General features: G+C 33.8%; 1 protein-coding gene across 3 annotated transcripts in view; it reads left to right on the forward strand.

Moving 5' to 3' along the window:
• The window catches only part of DMXL1 (Dmx like 1), a 124,898-nt gene that overhangs the window by 55,800 nt on the left and 52,933 nt on the right, over positions 1-16,165 (forward strand). For 2 of the 3 annotated variants that reach the window (XM_043465862.1, XM_043465863.1), the window contains exons 22-29: positions 699-864; positions 1,905-2,166; positions 3,221-4,314; positions 4,774-4,965; positions 7,424-7,500; positions 9,012-9,139; positions 9,641-9,889; positions 14,987-15,165. In XM_043465862.1, the coding sequence (XP_043321797.1) occupies positions 699-864; positions 1,905-2,166; positions 3,221-4,314; positions 4,774-4,965; positions 7,424-7,500; positions 9,012-9,139; positions 9,641-9,889; positions 14,987-15,165 (2,347 nt within the window). Of the gene's footprint in view, positions 1-698; positions 865-1,904; positions 2,167-3,220; positions 4,315-4,773; positions 4,966-7,423; positions 7,501-9,011; positions 9,140-9,640; positions 9,890-10,225; positions 10,538-14,986; positions 15,166-16,165 lie in introns of those variants that run through there. The other variant, XM_043465864.1, reaches the window with a different exon arrangement.

Below are 16,165 nucleotides of genomic sequence, written 5' to 3' on the forward strand. Positions count from 1 at the left end.
GGTGGAGTTTTGAAAATGCATCTACCCTCTGCCCTGTCAGGAGCTCTTGGCCCAGACTTAACCTTCCAAACCACTCTTTTCCTAAGGGCCCTGACCCCATTCTTGAGCTAGGGTCATTTAGAATTTTTCTCATTAACTTGTCCTCAGCTAGGCTTGGTGAATGTGATGGCCATAAATAGTTCACTCTTTGTTTGGGATTCAGTCTAGGTGTATCCATATGAACAGTAACCTTTGGTGAAAATCGTGGTATCAGTCAGTTGTCTCAGAGACTAGATTTTAGCCTCTTAGAAGTTTTACTTCAGGACAGAGTCCTTGGTGATGATTTTTATCATCAAAGTCATTCTCAGCTGGGCAGTAGCGGGTACATACAGGCAATTGATTAAATGGTACAGTAGCACAGAATTTAATATAAATTATATATTTTGTATAGATTTCAAAATAATTTCTCAAACTGCTGCTAATGCAGTTTTCTTTGTAATTGAAAAGAATTTTTTTTCAGTAATCTCTGGAATTTATGTGAAAAAGTAAATGTTTACCATAAATGTTCTTTTTGCTCAGAAAAGAAACAGATGTGTAGTAATTTATGAACTGGTAATTGTTTCTTTTGAGTTCTAACTTCTAAGTGGCTAACTTCATAAAGTTGGTTCTGATATAGAAACTTTATGTTCCAAAATTTTCATACTTTATTTTTTTTATAGATCCCAAAAAGACTCCAAGATGACACAGTTTTTTGGACACAATTTTGAGGATGAGAGATGGCGTAAAGCAGCTTTAAAGAATGCTTTTTCTTTGTTAGGAAAACAACGATTTGAACATTCAGCAGCATTTTTTCTATTAGCTGGTTGCCTCAGAGATGCAATTGAGGTATGAGTGATTTTTAAAAAAAAAATGTCATTGTCATCCTTTTAAGCTCTTTATGGTTTAAATTTTTTTTTTTAATTTCAACTTAAGTATAATGGAACTAACAAAGGCTTAATGCATAAAGTAACTAGTAATACTTAATAGTGACTTTAAAATTTTGTCATTTAGCTTGAATGATATTTATACAGAATTAAAATTAACCAGGTTGTGTTGGTTGAGATAGGGAATTGATCTGCCTCCTAAGAATATTTATGAACAGGTTAAAAAAGAAAAAATTTGTCCTATCATTTTTAACATGTGTGTGTGTACTGAGTTGCTTAAGTCATGTGTGAATGTATGGACTGAAACCCACCAAGCTCCTCTGTCCATGGGATTCTCCAGGCAAGAACACTGGAATGGGTTGCCATGCCCTTCTCCAGGAGATCTTCCCCACCCAGAGATCAAACATGAGTCTCCTGCATTGCAGGCGGATTCTTTACTGCTGAAGCTACTGGGGAAGCCTCATCATTTTCAATATATTTGGACCTATATTTGGCTCTGTGTTAGCTGATGAACCTTAGCAAATTTTTAATTGATTACGCCTTAGTAAACCTTATAAAAAGTTATAAATATTTTAAATATAACATTTCTATCTCAAATTGCCCTTTTGCTCAGAGTTTCATACAAATGATTCAAAAAAGCTTTTTGATTTGGAAACATTAGTCTGCTGAGGTGGATGGGAAAGAGTGAAAACTCAAGGATAAAATATGTCATTTAAATTGATGTAATTAAGAATTATTCAGTATTTTTCCATCAGACTCTTTTTGCAAATATATACGTAGTACTACCTAAACCACCACCACCACTTAGTACTACCAGTTAAATTAGCATAAGTGTTGTCAGGTGGATTTGCTAAAGTAAGCGGCATGTTTTACTTATTATCCCTGTTCACTAATTTCAGGTATTATTGAAGCTTTATGTTCATGTAGTTATTAATGAGTCAGTTTGAGTCTTTTACCTTAAAAGATACCCTTATTTATAAACAGTATTTCTTCTTTTTGAAGGTATGTCTTGAGAAACTGAATGACATTCAGTTGGCTCTTGTAATAGCAAGACTCTATGAGTCTGAATTTGATACATCTGCAACATATAAATCTATTTTACGTAAAAAAATTTTGGGAATTGATTCTCCTGTCAGTGAACTCAATTTGTTGAATATAAATATGCATTATGATCCTTTCCTTCGAAGTATGGCATATTGGATTTTAGAAGATTATGGTAGTGCTCTGGAGACATTAATAAAGCAACCTGTCACAAAGGATGATGGTAAGCTACAGTTCTAACATCTTAATTATTAAGAGTTTCCCAGGTTCAGAACACACTGTTGGATGCTAAGGATAATACAAAGCAAATTGAAGACATAAATGGTCTAAGACTTTATGGTTTAGTTGGGGACACAGAGTTACGTATAGTTTATTACCCACCTCCTGCCCTCCCAGAAAGTTAAATCCTTTGAAAGCCAAGGGCTTTGGATTTTCTGTTTTTATGAAATCAGTGTATTGAACATAGATGTTATCAACATTGAATATAAATGTTTGAAGAAAATAGTGACATACAGTGAAAGAAAAGTGGTTGGATTTGGACTATAATTTTAATGTTGACTAGATAGGACTGAATTGGAGATGGAATTTAAAGGGATTGAGAGTCAAATTTAACTCCTGGATTTTTAGTTTGAGCAGTGGGTAAATGATAGTGGGAAGGCTAGGAGCAGATCTTAGGGAGTGTTGCTTTACATAGAAAAGGCTTCTCAGTTTTTAGGCCAAGGGCACAGTAAATAAAAAGGCCTTGAGGCAAGATTATTTACGTTTAAGTGGCAATATAATATAGGCCTTTGGATATAATGTTCTAGATTCACAGGTTGGAGTTGGGACTAGAAATAGAGATGTGCAGGTTATCACATATAGGTAGTATTTAAAGCCATGGGGCTGTAGGTGTTCAACCAGGGACTGTAGATAGAGAAGAAGTCAAGTACTGAACTCTTGGACACTCAGCATTTCAAAGCAGAGAAGGTGAGGAAGATCTAGCAAAGCAGACTGACTGAGAAGTTGTATCCAGGAAAGGAGGGGGAAAAGAACTATGTTTTAAAATATCTCACATTATTGCTTGAAGAGATGTGAAATCAGCAAACCTTTGTTTTCCTACTGTGTTAGAACACTTTCATTACAAATGTGTTCTTGTCTATTCAATGCTATGTATTAGTGTGGCCTTCTAAATTTTTCTCATAAGACCAGGTAGATACTGGTATCATGATAGAGAAAAAGGGCCACACACACAACTCCTGAAGAATTTTTCTTGGCTCATGAAATGAATTTACTTCCAGATCAAGTCATGATGTCAGCCTGCAATCCTGCAGTTTTTAATTTCTACAATTACCTAAGAACACATCCTCTTTTGCTGAGACGTCATTTTGGATCATCTGATGCATTTTCCACACACATGAGTTTAACAGGAAAAAGTGGACTAGCAGGAACAATTAATTTAAGTGAAAGAAGATTATTTTTTACTACTGCCAGTGCTCATTTAAAAGCTGGCTGCCCTATGCTGGCTTTGGAGGTGTTATCAAAGATGCCAAAAGTCATCAAGAAAACAAAACCTTTTTGTAGAATGTCTAGTTTTTTGGATACTAGTAAAGACTGTTCTCCTTCTTCTCCATTAAAATTGGATGCAAGGGAAGATAAGTCTTCAGCAATTGATTGGTCACAGTCACTAATGAATGGTTTTGGATCTTCTTCAGAGGGTTCCTCAGAAAAGCAATCAAACTCCACTCTTTCTTTTGACTGGAGCCAACCAAGTATTGTATTTCAGGATGACTCTTTAGAATTAAAGTGGGACAGTGATAACGATGAAGAAAATGAGGATGTCCCACTTTCAATGAAAGAACTAAAACCTTCAGAGGGAAAAATTGAGAAAAAACTGGATGAAACAAGTTCTAATTACACAGAATCTCTCAGCGCAGTAGATGAAAATGACGTTTTAAATCCATCAGAAGATGTAATTGCAGTTCAGTTAAAATTTAGAGCCTGTTTAAAGATTCTCACAGTAGAACTTCGTACTTTATCTACTGGCTATGAAATAGATGGTGGAAAACTGCGATATCAGCTATACCACTGGCTTGAAAAAGAGGTGATAGCCCTTCAGAGAACTTGTGACTATTGTTCAGATCCTGAGGAAGTGCAGTCTGCATTTGGCGAAAATGGAGATGCAGCTGAACTAAATGAGGATCCTGAAGATTTGCTTCAGCAAACAAAAGTGAAACAACTGAGAGAAAATTTTCAGGAAAAAAGACAGTGGCTTTTGAAATATCAGTCTCTCTTGAGGATGTTTCTTAGTTACTGCATACTTCATGGATCCCATGGTGGGGGTCTTGCATCTGTGAGAATGGAATTGATTTTGCTTTTACAAGAATCTCAGCAGGTATGTAACTTAAATGATAACCAGTCAAGATAGTACTTTTATGAAAAACAGTTTTTGAGATTGCTTTTTTTAGTTTTTAAATATTCAAATTGTTGATTTTCTTAATTATGGTTACTTTAAGGAATGCTACTTTTCTGTGGCACTTCATATTGTGAATTTCTAGAGTTGTATTGTGGCTTAAGAACAGTTTCATGTCAGACCCTAAGGTCTGCTTAGTTCATATTAAACAGTCTTATATGAAGGCTTTGTGAGGTGATAATAAGAGAGTATTGTCCCATTATTATTCATTATAATCAGTGGAAGGTTGACCACCTCAGGTCCCTTCTAGCTCTGTAAGAGTTTCTGTTTTGCTTTTAATTTTTAATCGTTCTGAAGTTTTTCAAAGAGACCCCTGACTTACTTAAGTAATGGATCATAACTGTAAATGGTTGATCAACCTTTTTTCCGTTTGTTTTTAAGGAAACAGCAGAACCAATATTTCCTAGCCCTCTTTCAGAGCAGACCTCAGTACCTCTCCTCTTTGCTCGTACAGCCAGTGCCAAAACAGTTGTTGCCAATCCACTGTTGCACCTTAGTAATCTAACGCATGATATTCTACATGCCATAATTAACTTTGATTCGCCACCCCATCCTGATATCCAGAGCAATGAAGTAAGTATGTTTGGTTTCAAATGTTTAATTAACCTATATACTATCATAAAGCTAAGAGGTAAGTGTTAAGGCTTTTTATAAATGATTTTAAACATCATCCTATGCTTAGTGATTGTTACGTAGCCGAGTTTGTATTGATTTTGATCAAAGAAAACTTGACTGTAGGTCAGGCTTATTTTACCTGTATTATTTACCCAAAGGGTACTTCATTTTTTAACATTTATTTTATCTTATTTAACCATTTCATTTAGGTAAGAATAATTGTATGTATGTGTGCTTTTATGAGTAACTCTTTAGTGTACAGTTAGCCAAAAAAAAAAAACACTGATTGTTTTTTAGAGACGGAAACAATATTGTATTAAAGAACTAGTATGTAAGTATCTCTTTTTTTTTTTTTCTCATAGTCTGTCATCTGATTCTCTCCTACCTCACAAGCTGTGATATCATTCTGTTTCCATTTTCTTCTTGTTTAATGGTAGCCTCTCTTACAGTTTTACCCTCCTGGATAACCTAACCCTTATAAATTAATTTTGCCACTTTATTTCTTGTACTGCCCAGTAGAATAAATGCCCACATCGCATATTATAGAATTAGGAATTTAATTTTCTTCAGATTATGCTAATTTTAAGCAAATTTCATTCCATCTTTAACCTTAATAATAAACATATCCCTGATGTATCACCTTCTGCTGCTTAAAAACCACCCTGAAACATTAGTATTAATAGCTAAAAATATCTGTGATTTATTTTGCTCATGATTCTATGGGTTGGCTCATCAGTTCTTCTAGTTTGGGCTAGCTGGATTGATAGCTGGATACCTCATTTGTCTTTGGTCAGCAAGCAGGTTGGCTGGATTCTGGATGACCTAAGATGGCCTTATTTACTTTCTGGTGGTTGGTGGGCCATCTGCAAGACTGTCAGGAGATGTTAGGATGACCAGAGACTCTGAGATGTATCTCAGCTGCCAGTAGGCATACTTAGAGTATTAGGCTGTGTTCTCTAAAGAAATAGAATCGAAAGGGGGTGTGAGTGTGTGTTTTATAGAAAGAGGCTTATTTTAAGCAATTTACTCACTTCATTATGGAGGGTGAGAAGTCTCAAGATCTTCTGTGGGCATGCTGGAGACCCAGGAGAACAGATCATGTAGTTCCAGTCTGAGCCAAAGGCCTGAGAGCCAGGGTAACTGACGGGATAAGTTCCAGTCCAAATGCCAGCAAGCCCAAGATGCAAGAAGAGCCATTGTTTCAGTTCTTGTCTGAAAGTAGGAGAAGACCACCAGTGTCCCAGCTCAGTGCAGCCAAGCAGAAGTTCCCTCATACTCAGCCTTTTTGTTCTATTCCGGTACTTCAATTGATTGGGTAAGGACCATTCATAGCCTACCAATTCAAATGTTAATCTCATCCAAAATCACCCTAACAGACAAACCTAGAATAACATTTGACCTAATGTCTAAGCACCCCTTGGCCCAGTCAGATGGACACATAAAGTTAACCATTTCACCTGGGTTATTTCATATAGTGGTTTCAGGGATTTAAAGAGCCAGAGTAGAATTTGCAAGGCTTTTAGAGAACTAGGTTAAGAAATAACACATCACTTTTGCTGTGTCCTCTTGCATAAACCAAGTCACAAAGTAAGCCCAAACTCATTAAGTGGAGAGATAGACTCTGCCTTTTGGTTAGAGAAGTTAGAAAATATTATCATTTTTGCAGTCTCCCATATTTGGTCTTTGCTGTCTTTGTTTATATGATGCTGTCCTTGACTTTAATTCATGTCACATGTCTATTGATAATTGAAGGAAAAATAGCAGTTAGATTTTAATCTGCAAAAGAGAGTATCATACTTCATAATTAGATCAGGAACCTGGTTTTCTGAATACTCTAGTGTATTTCTTACCTAGATTAAGCTTCTCCTTCATCCTCAGATCTACTTCTGTTACTTCTTATGTCATGCCATGTTTAGAGCGCTGTCTTTCTTTATACAAGCATTTTCCTTCAGTTGCTGTCTTTCATACCTTTTTCTTTCTCAAAAATTTCACTCTCTTCAAATTGTTTTCTGTAGTAACTTGAATAGTTCATAAATGAACTGTCATTATCAGGCAGGGCTTTACGTTTTGGTTGAGGAGGGAACAGGTTGAGTCTTGGAGGGCTTGCTTTTAACGCATGCATGGCTCACTGCTCTGCCGAATAGCTAACATCTGTTCTTGTTTGCCCTTAAAATAGAAATTAGGTAGCAGTTGTGTATTTTATAATTTCTGCCAGAGGCCTCAGGTTTTATTTGTGTCTGTGTGTGTATTTGTAGCGTGATGTCTCCAGACAGAAATGAGTATTAAGGAAAAAAAGGAAATAGTTTATTAGGGCAAAATAGTTTTTCATCTTTTTTTAAAATGCTGATTATATTAGGCCTTGAAAAAGGTTCAGTTTTTAAAAGTTGTAAGTTAATTTTGTGTTTTTTTCCCCCAGGTGTATGTAATGCATACTTTAGCAGCCTCACTTTCTGCTTGTATCTATCAGTGCCTTTGTGGTGGTCACAATTACAGGTAAGCATCTTCTTGTGAAATTTAAGAGTGTTTGTAGTGACTGCTGGGGTTTGAGAACTTGTGTGCTCTTGCTTTAGGAACACGTACACAGCAGTCCACTTTAGCTAAAGCAAAAAGCATATGGGAAATGTTGAGTCATTTTTTATCATCTTTGCAATTTTAGCATTTGTCTTTATGGCAAATGCATCTCAAGTTAAACTCTTCACAATTAGCTTATTTAACTGCCTTTTATTGATCACTGCCTAATGCTAGACATTGTGATATCACTGGAACAAGGACTCCTCCTTTAAGGTCACGCCAGTTAGACACAGACATATAAACTGATAAGTGGTGTGTAATACGACATCATGCTTAAATGATACATCCTCTAAGATGATAGACAGTAAAATGCTCAGGGAGCACAGAGGAGGGAGTGACTGGCTGGGAACTGAGAAAAATTTTACACTGTCCTTGATGTTTATGATTTTCTTCTTTATGTCCTAAGGTTTCACTGTAATTTTTCTAGGCTTTTGAAACATGTTTGACACTGTGGGGTTATATCTTTTTTTCTTTGCAATTCTCTTATTCTATTTCTTCAAGTATTTTATCTTCTCTCTTCTCTTTCCTTTTATGAGACAGATATTGGAACTTGTAGATCCCTTCTTTTTCTTTTAGTTTTCCTTTTAAATGATCTATTTATTTATTTTATTTTTGCTTCATTTCAGAAGAAATCCTAGCTTCAGTTTCCAGACACTAATTCATTCTTCCATGTTTTTCTTTTTTTTTTTTAATTTTATTAATTTATTTTTGGCTGCTCTGCATCTTCATGGCTTCATGTGGGCTTTCTCTACTCATGGCGAGCGGGGGCTATTGTCGTGGGGGGTGGGCTGCTCACTGCAATAGGTTCTCTTGGGGCTCTAGGGCCCTCGGGCTTAGGTGTCCCGTGGCATGTGGGATCATCCCAGGCCAAGGATTGAACCCATGTCCCTGGCACTAGCAGGCAGATAAACCACTGGACCACCAGGGAAGTCCTTCTTCCATGTTTTTCATTAGACTCCTGCTATCTGGTGCATATACCTGATATAGCCTACCCTGACGTTGGGTACACTAGCCATTAAATATCAAATTGAACCTAAACTGACTTTGTTTTCAACTTTGTTATTGATATATATAAATTATATACCTTTGTGATATATAAGCTTCCTATTTGTGGTCAATAATAGTTTTCTCATTTGTATGTATTTTATGACTTTCAGTAAATATATTTAAAAGCTATCATATCTATTTTAATTTAGAAAATTTAAAGGACACTTTGTTTTATTATAGTACTAGAATATACAGTATAGTACTTAAGATATAAAGCAGTATAACTAATACACAAAAGTTTGTATTTAAGTTACTCTAAATGTTAGATCTCAAACATAGAAATAAATGTGAAATTCATTTTAGGTCATTCTTTGTTGTTATTATTGTTTTATTGCAATTGGAGGTCACTATAGATAGTTATTATTTAAATTTTTTTTTCCTCTCAGTTCATTTCAAACAAATCAGTTTACTGGGATGGTGTATCAGACAGTACTGCTTCCCCATCGACATTCCTTGAAAACAGGAAGCTTAGATGAAGCCATAACTCCCAATACATCACCAGCTCAATGGCCAGGTATAAAAAGTTATATGTATACATATATATACACACAAGTTTTTTCTTAGCTTTATTGAACTTAATCAGCTGAGGAAAAAGTAGGTTTGGTTTGGTTTTGCTGTGTGATAATCATTGTTAAGTATTGTTAGAATTGATTCCAATTCATTATTCATCATTTACTATAAATTATCCAGTTATATAACATTAGTTTTTCCTTTATAATAATACTAAAATAACAAATACAAATGTTTTGTCATATCATTTTTTTATACTTTTGCTTTTGTTGTAATAGAAAAACATTGTTATGTTATTTCCAGTGTCTATATAAATTGAACAGATAGCTCAACACTTATGCATTAACTGCAGTAACCTCTAGTGGTCTATGAAACTGTGGAAGAAAATATTTTTATCCTGATGCTATAACATTTTTTCAAAAATTAGGAACTGTAGTTAATTTTTTATTTATTAAATTTATTGTCAGTGGTAGCTAATGGTAACTATATTTGTTCTTTCTCCTAGGAATAACTTCTCTAGTTCAACTTTTGAATTCTTCTGGGGAGGAAGCCCAGTCAGGACTTACGATCTTGCTTTGTGAGATTCTCACAGCAGTGTATCTTAGTCTTTTCATTCATGGCTTGGCAACACATTCTAGTAATGAACTATTTCGGATTGTGGCCCACCCTCTAAATGAAAAAATGTGGTCTGCTGTATTTGGTGGAGGTGCGCGTGTTCCCAGCAAAGAACAAGCACACTCAAAAGCTTTACCTGGTTAGTTTTTAATCTGTTTTATTTTATTTTTGAAGGCTACCACTTTATTCATCTGAATGATAACTTTGTTAAATGTAATTACATGTTAATTTATTCACAGAAAGTTATGTTATAGACCATTTTCTTAGAGCGTGAATAAATAGTTTTATGGAAAACATACAGTATGAAGTTTCTGGTGTAATTATTAAACTTTAAGATACTGGTACACCAGTGATTAGAGCTATCTAATGTAATTTAAAATCTTTTACTATTGAAATTTTCGTCTGTTTTGAAAAATACTGTAACACTGGTTTTTGTTCTATCCCAAATACAGACTCTCTCTTCTTTCTTTGGCAGGAAGGTACTTTGCTATGCCTAGCCCCCACCAGGTAGTGGTATTCTCCATGGAGTGTGTGGGCTTTTCCAAAGCTCTTTCAGCCATCAGTTCTTATAGCCCTCCCAGTCTTGCAGGCAAGATATTAGCTTTAGAAATAGGCTTTTACAGTTCAGCTTGCTTTGTGTTGTTTTGGAAGGGTTGGGATACAGTGGGCTGATTTTATTTTGTTTGGCACTTAGAAAATTGAAAATTTTCCATTAATCAAGTCATATTTTTGATTTAAAACAATGATTAGCATTTTAGAAAACCATCCCTACTTCTTTTAATTCTGCTTTAGTTCTTCACTTTGATGTTTTCTATTCCTTAGACTTTAATGTATTTTTAAATGGGTAGAAATAAAGAAATGTCAGTGCTAATCGTGGTAAATCAGACTATGGCTTGAAGTGACTGGAAAAACATTTCAAATAAGGCTGCTTTATGTTTGCGTATCATGATTCTGGCCATTAGAGATTTTGGATTTCTAAGTGTTCATAATACCATGTAAAGTAAATATTTTAAGCAATTCTATTATCTTTTCTAAACTTTCTGGTGTTAAAACTATATATATTTGTTTAAAGATTGAAACAAGCTTTTTGACCTGAAAAAAATCTTCATGATGTTTTCTGCCTTTGTTTTCTTTTTGTGATTTATTAGCCCATATATGGTAATCTTGGCTTTCAAATTTTAAATGATATTTTAATTTCTATAACATCTCCTTTGAAATTTTTAAAGAGTAATTTCCAGTGCTTTATAGAAAAGACTAACATGAAATTCACATTGGAATATATACTTGACTTCAGATATTTGAATTCATTTAAAGAACTTTCAGAATCTAAGAGGGAGTACAGTTTATAGGCTTACTGAAAGTGAAAACTGTGATTTTGTTAATGTAAAATGTTATAAAGGGGATAAATTCTTGAAATAGAATGTCCACACACTTTTGAAAAATTAAAAATAACATTCTTACTAGCCAGTCAGCAAGTCTCAATTTTAACATTTCTAGAACATTTCTGGGCACAGATACATAAACAGCTTTACTCGAAGTCCAGGTCGTTCTTCGTTTAACCACTCAGATTTAGCTGTTTATAGTTGCAAATACCATATAATAAACTCTTATCTCACCACTTATCAAATCCTAAGTAATCAAAGTGAAAAAATTATCTGCATCTATATATTTAACCTCTTAGATTGGGACATGGTATCCAAATAATACAGGATACTTAAAACATATGGTTTACTCAGTGGTGAGGCTGGGTATAGCCACATATAAATTTTGTGATACTCATGGTTGATAAAGAACCCAGAAACTATTCTGAATACGATCTGTCATGGATGTAACTGAAAGAGCATTTACAGAAAACATGCATGATGTGATTCATCAGTTTGCTAACCAGAAGAAAAAGAGTACACTCATTTAATGATGAAGCCAAGGCATGCTGTTTCTAAAGCTGATTTAGTTTGTAAAGGAGCTGGTAGAAAAAAATAGAAAAACAGAAAAAAGGGAAGAAGTGAAGATAGTAAATAGCAAAGGCCATAGTAGTAATTAGAAGTAGCAGTCCTGTGAGGCAGATAAACTGACAGTTGGAGAGACAAAATCTGAGAACAGAAAATTGGCAAAGGGACAAGCAGCGGTGACTTTCAGTGTAAGGCAAAGTTCTGAAATCTCAGTTTTTGAAGGCTTTATTATGTTATTCTGAAAGCATACCAACTAAAGCAGCACAGCAGCTTGATAAATTTTCAGTTGTAAGTAAGTAGCCTTGCGTGTTTGAGTTACTATTAAATGTAATCATGATGTCCCAGGAGTGTAATTGTGTTAGATAATATTCAGTATACATTGTTGACCAAGGGAATAAAAAGATGTGTTAGAAAAGTTGATCTGAATTCAGCGAAAAATAATATATATATTTATTTTTTAGTTTTAAGTATAGCAAAATGAAAACGGATAAGTCTAGAACATTTCATTTTCCTGACAACCTGTTCAACTATTCAGTATCAATGTATTGTATATTGAAGATGAAACACTTTCCTTATAACCCTTGAAAATCTTTTAAGAAGTTTTTTCATACACTTGGTACTGTGAAGTTTTTAAAAGTCACTGTTTTCCTTGTTCTGGTATAAATTCTGATTTTAGAATACTTTACAAAAATGGTCTTATGAACTAAATTATTTTTCTCTCTACAAGTCTATTATATAGTTAATGTACTGTTAATGACATAAAATTTAAATATGACTTAAGCTTTGTAATGTGAGAAAATGATAGATGATTTTTACTAGACTAGCTTGGCAGTTCAGAATCTTAACAAAAATGTTAACGTACATAAATCAGCATTTTTTAATCAAACAATTTACTTTGTGATTTCCACATATGTTAATATGGGATTTACTTTTTTCTAATTAATTAAAACTAGTCTGGGTGTATGTTCATGGAGTTATTTTGTTATTATGGTAAACTTTTAAAGTAGATAGTTGAACAGTAGCAGTTTTTGAAAAATTACTTTTTTTTTTTTGTTAACAGTTAGAAATCCATACTTTTGCTTTTTATTGCATTTATAAAGCAAAGCAAAATATTTTAAGAATTTTTGTTGTGTTTCATAATACTTGCAGATGAAAGAATTGTCATTAATTCCCATGCATAACTTAGTTTTGTTAACCCACTTTCTAGCTTCTTCATGCCCCTTAGAATTCACAAAGTCTCTCTATATCCAAATTCCTTTTCATTTCTCCCTAATGCTTATTTTTCTTTTATTACTATTAGAGTAGCCATTTACTACGTTAGTAATGGAACAGTGCAGTTTGTATCCACGTAGTGGCATTCATATGGCTTGATATTTTATTATTAGCTTTTTTCAGAAACAATGGTGATGCACCCAGCAGCAGTATATATAGTCTCTATTGTAGTGCCCCTGAGCTTCATGACTACCTGAACCCAACATGATTTAAGCCATAAAATTGTCTTGGGTCTTGCTGCAGTTTGAGGGAAAAGTGGGTGCATCTACTCTGATGACAAGCTTCAAGTCATTTCTTGTTTCCTAGGAGATAATCACTAAGTCTTTTTACTTGTAGCATTTTCCATAATATATCATCCAGTACTGTGAACCTGTTTGCCATTTCCCCCCTGCTCTCCTTGTTCATCAGAAGTGTTTGATAAGAAGTTTTTTCCTTCTGAAATTGAAATCTGTAATTTTAAACATTTCCCCATAATGTGGTTAATTTCATTTTCATGTCATGTGTCTGGGTTCACACACTATACTTTGAAATGTTTTTCTCCCTTTTAAAAAACTGAAAACAAAACAAAACTTTGTTTTGTTTTAAAAACTCTACTTATTTTTATCACATAGCAAACTTGGTAAAACTATGAATTTAGCCTCGTAGTATTTTTCCCTAAACATCTATATTCACATCATATGCCTTCTTATAATCTAAAAACAAAATAAGCAGAATAGTAATATTGGAGTCAAATGACATTTATCTTGGAACACAGCATTAATTTTTGACAGATAAAAAATACCTTTAGATTCTAAATTTTTTGCTCAGTGAGAATTTGGTAAAACCATTGTTTAAGTTTTAGAATGTATATAAATGTATGCAACTGATATATTAGAAACATGATTGTTGATTATCAATTGTTTATAAGATCAGAGAAAAAATTACACATTGATATGATGGTTCTTTTTAAAGTCGTTTGAAAGATTATGTAATAATCATAACACTTTTTAGCAGTCTCTTAGTATACTAATTTTATGCATTTTATTTTATTTTTTTCTGAAATGACTAAGTTATTCTGTTAGAGTCAGCTTGGCTGTAACTTTATATAATGCATGAGCATGCTATTTATGCAAGCTGAGTAGCTTCAAGCAATAAAGCAAAATTGTATTACAGCACAAATACTTGTATTCCTTGGAAGGTGAGTAACTTCTTGCTGGAAGCATTGAAGAAGAATATTGGTTTGCCTTAACTTGGAGTTGTTTACTTATCTATTAGGCCATGCCTGTGTCCAGGAGATCCTTGATTTTCTACTGGTGATTTGCATCTTGTGACTTAGTCTTGATTAAAGATTTGTATAACTTGTTTTTCTTTGCTTATGCCCTTAATATTCTAAGGTAAAATAATAAGGGAATATTGACTCTAAAGTGTTTAGAAGTTAAAACAATAAAAACTGCATTTTCTTCCTCTTCTTTGTATTCCATTGACTAGAAAATTCTATCTCTAACCATTTCTAAAAGTCTGAATCAGTTTAGTAAGTAGTGGTGTGTTTGACCTTTTTAATATTTTCAATGAAAAATTAGTAGTAGTTTTTTAGGGGATAAAAGGCCAAGTGATTACTGAAGAATCTTAGAATTGTTATCTTTAATTAATATTGACATCTCATGATACTGTTTTCCCTGCCCCCACCCATGAAATTCTTTAAAAAAAAAAAAAAGATGTAGATACTTTTCTGTCATGGTCTTAGCTAAATTATGGATTCATTTATAGGAAGATATTACATCCTATTCCATATACAATTTACATATACAATAAATAAATGAACATTCAAAGAGTAAGGGACAAGATGAGATAAAAACAAAGATGGCTATACAAGATGATTTTTTTCTCACTTCCTCCACTTACCTTACTATCATAGTAATCTTAGTTTTGTGTATGTACTTATTTGTAGTTAACCTTAGGTCTTATGTAAAAATAGATGAAATCAGTGCAATGAAAATTGTGCTTATTTTAGTAATACTTTGTCTTGTTCTTATTAGTTTCTTCACTAGTGGAAGAAGGAGAGAAACAGAACAAACGTTTTAGGCCATCAAAAATGTCTTGCAGAGAATCTGCCTCAGTGACCTCTTCCTCACCACCAGTAAGCCAGGAGACACTGATTGTTAAAGAGAAGTTCATTCCACCTGAGCTCAGTATCTGGGACTATTTCATTGCCAAGGTAATACAAGTGTTATCCAAATGATGATTGGTATAGTTAAACAGAAATGAAAATGTTTAAAATAAGTGTAATTGTTGGTATTTCCAAATATTTTCCCACACAGGTTTAGAAAATGTTCATTTTATCAGGATAAATTATCACAGAATATATCCTAAAATATTTTGGGCGTATTTCAACTATTTTTTAAGGCAATTCTTGTATCAATTAAGATTTTTGCATTTTAAACAATGCAACATTCTTAGGAAGATGGAAAGATAAATTGGCTAGCACGTTAATGCTAATGTGTGTATGTTAGTCGCTCAGTCTTGTCCGACTCTTTTGCAACCCCATGGACTGTAGCCAACTAGGTTCCTCTGTCCATTGGACTCTCCAGGTAAGAATACTGGAGTGGTTTATCTTTCCCTTCTCCAAATGGCAATGTACTTGGTAGTGATTAAGGAATCAAGACTGCCAAAAGTCAAAGTGCCATTCATACTCTTAATTCCTTTTCTATACTATAGTCCTGCATTGTCCTGATGTACTCAGATTTCAGTTTTTAGTTAAATAACATCAGTCCCTCCACAATATTGTTCAGGTTTAAAGTTACCACAATTTATTCAATATGAGTAATTGCATAAAGTACAGACTTTCCTGCTAGCTCTTAGTCCACAAATCACTGTATAAACAACAGATGCAACTCTTGATCAGTGACCAATCACAACAATTCTTTCAAAGTCTGTTGGTGATTGGTCGTTTAGTACCTTTTATTCAGTATTCATTTCATACACAGAAAAGCATGCAGTTAGTTGTCTTGCCTCCCTACCTCCCATAATAAATGCAAGTGACGTTTTACAAAACTGGCTAATCAGAACAGGAAATTTGACAAAGTCAAGTGCAACTGGCAATGAAAAGTGAGTACTGGAAAAAAAATTCAAATCAAATATGAATAAAGTTTTAACAAAAATAGCTAACTTTGGGGTTTAACATTGCTGTCATTTGAGAGACTTTAGATGTGCAATCA

The sequence above is a fragment of the Cervus canadensis genome, chromosome 4, assembly GCF_019320065.1.
Source record: "Cervus canadensis isolate Bull #8, Minnesota chromosome 4, ASM1932006v1, whole genome shotgun sequence".
Classification (NCBI taxonomy): Eukaryota; Metazoa; Chordata; class Mammalia; order Artiodactyla; family Cervidae; genus Cervus; species Cervus canadensis.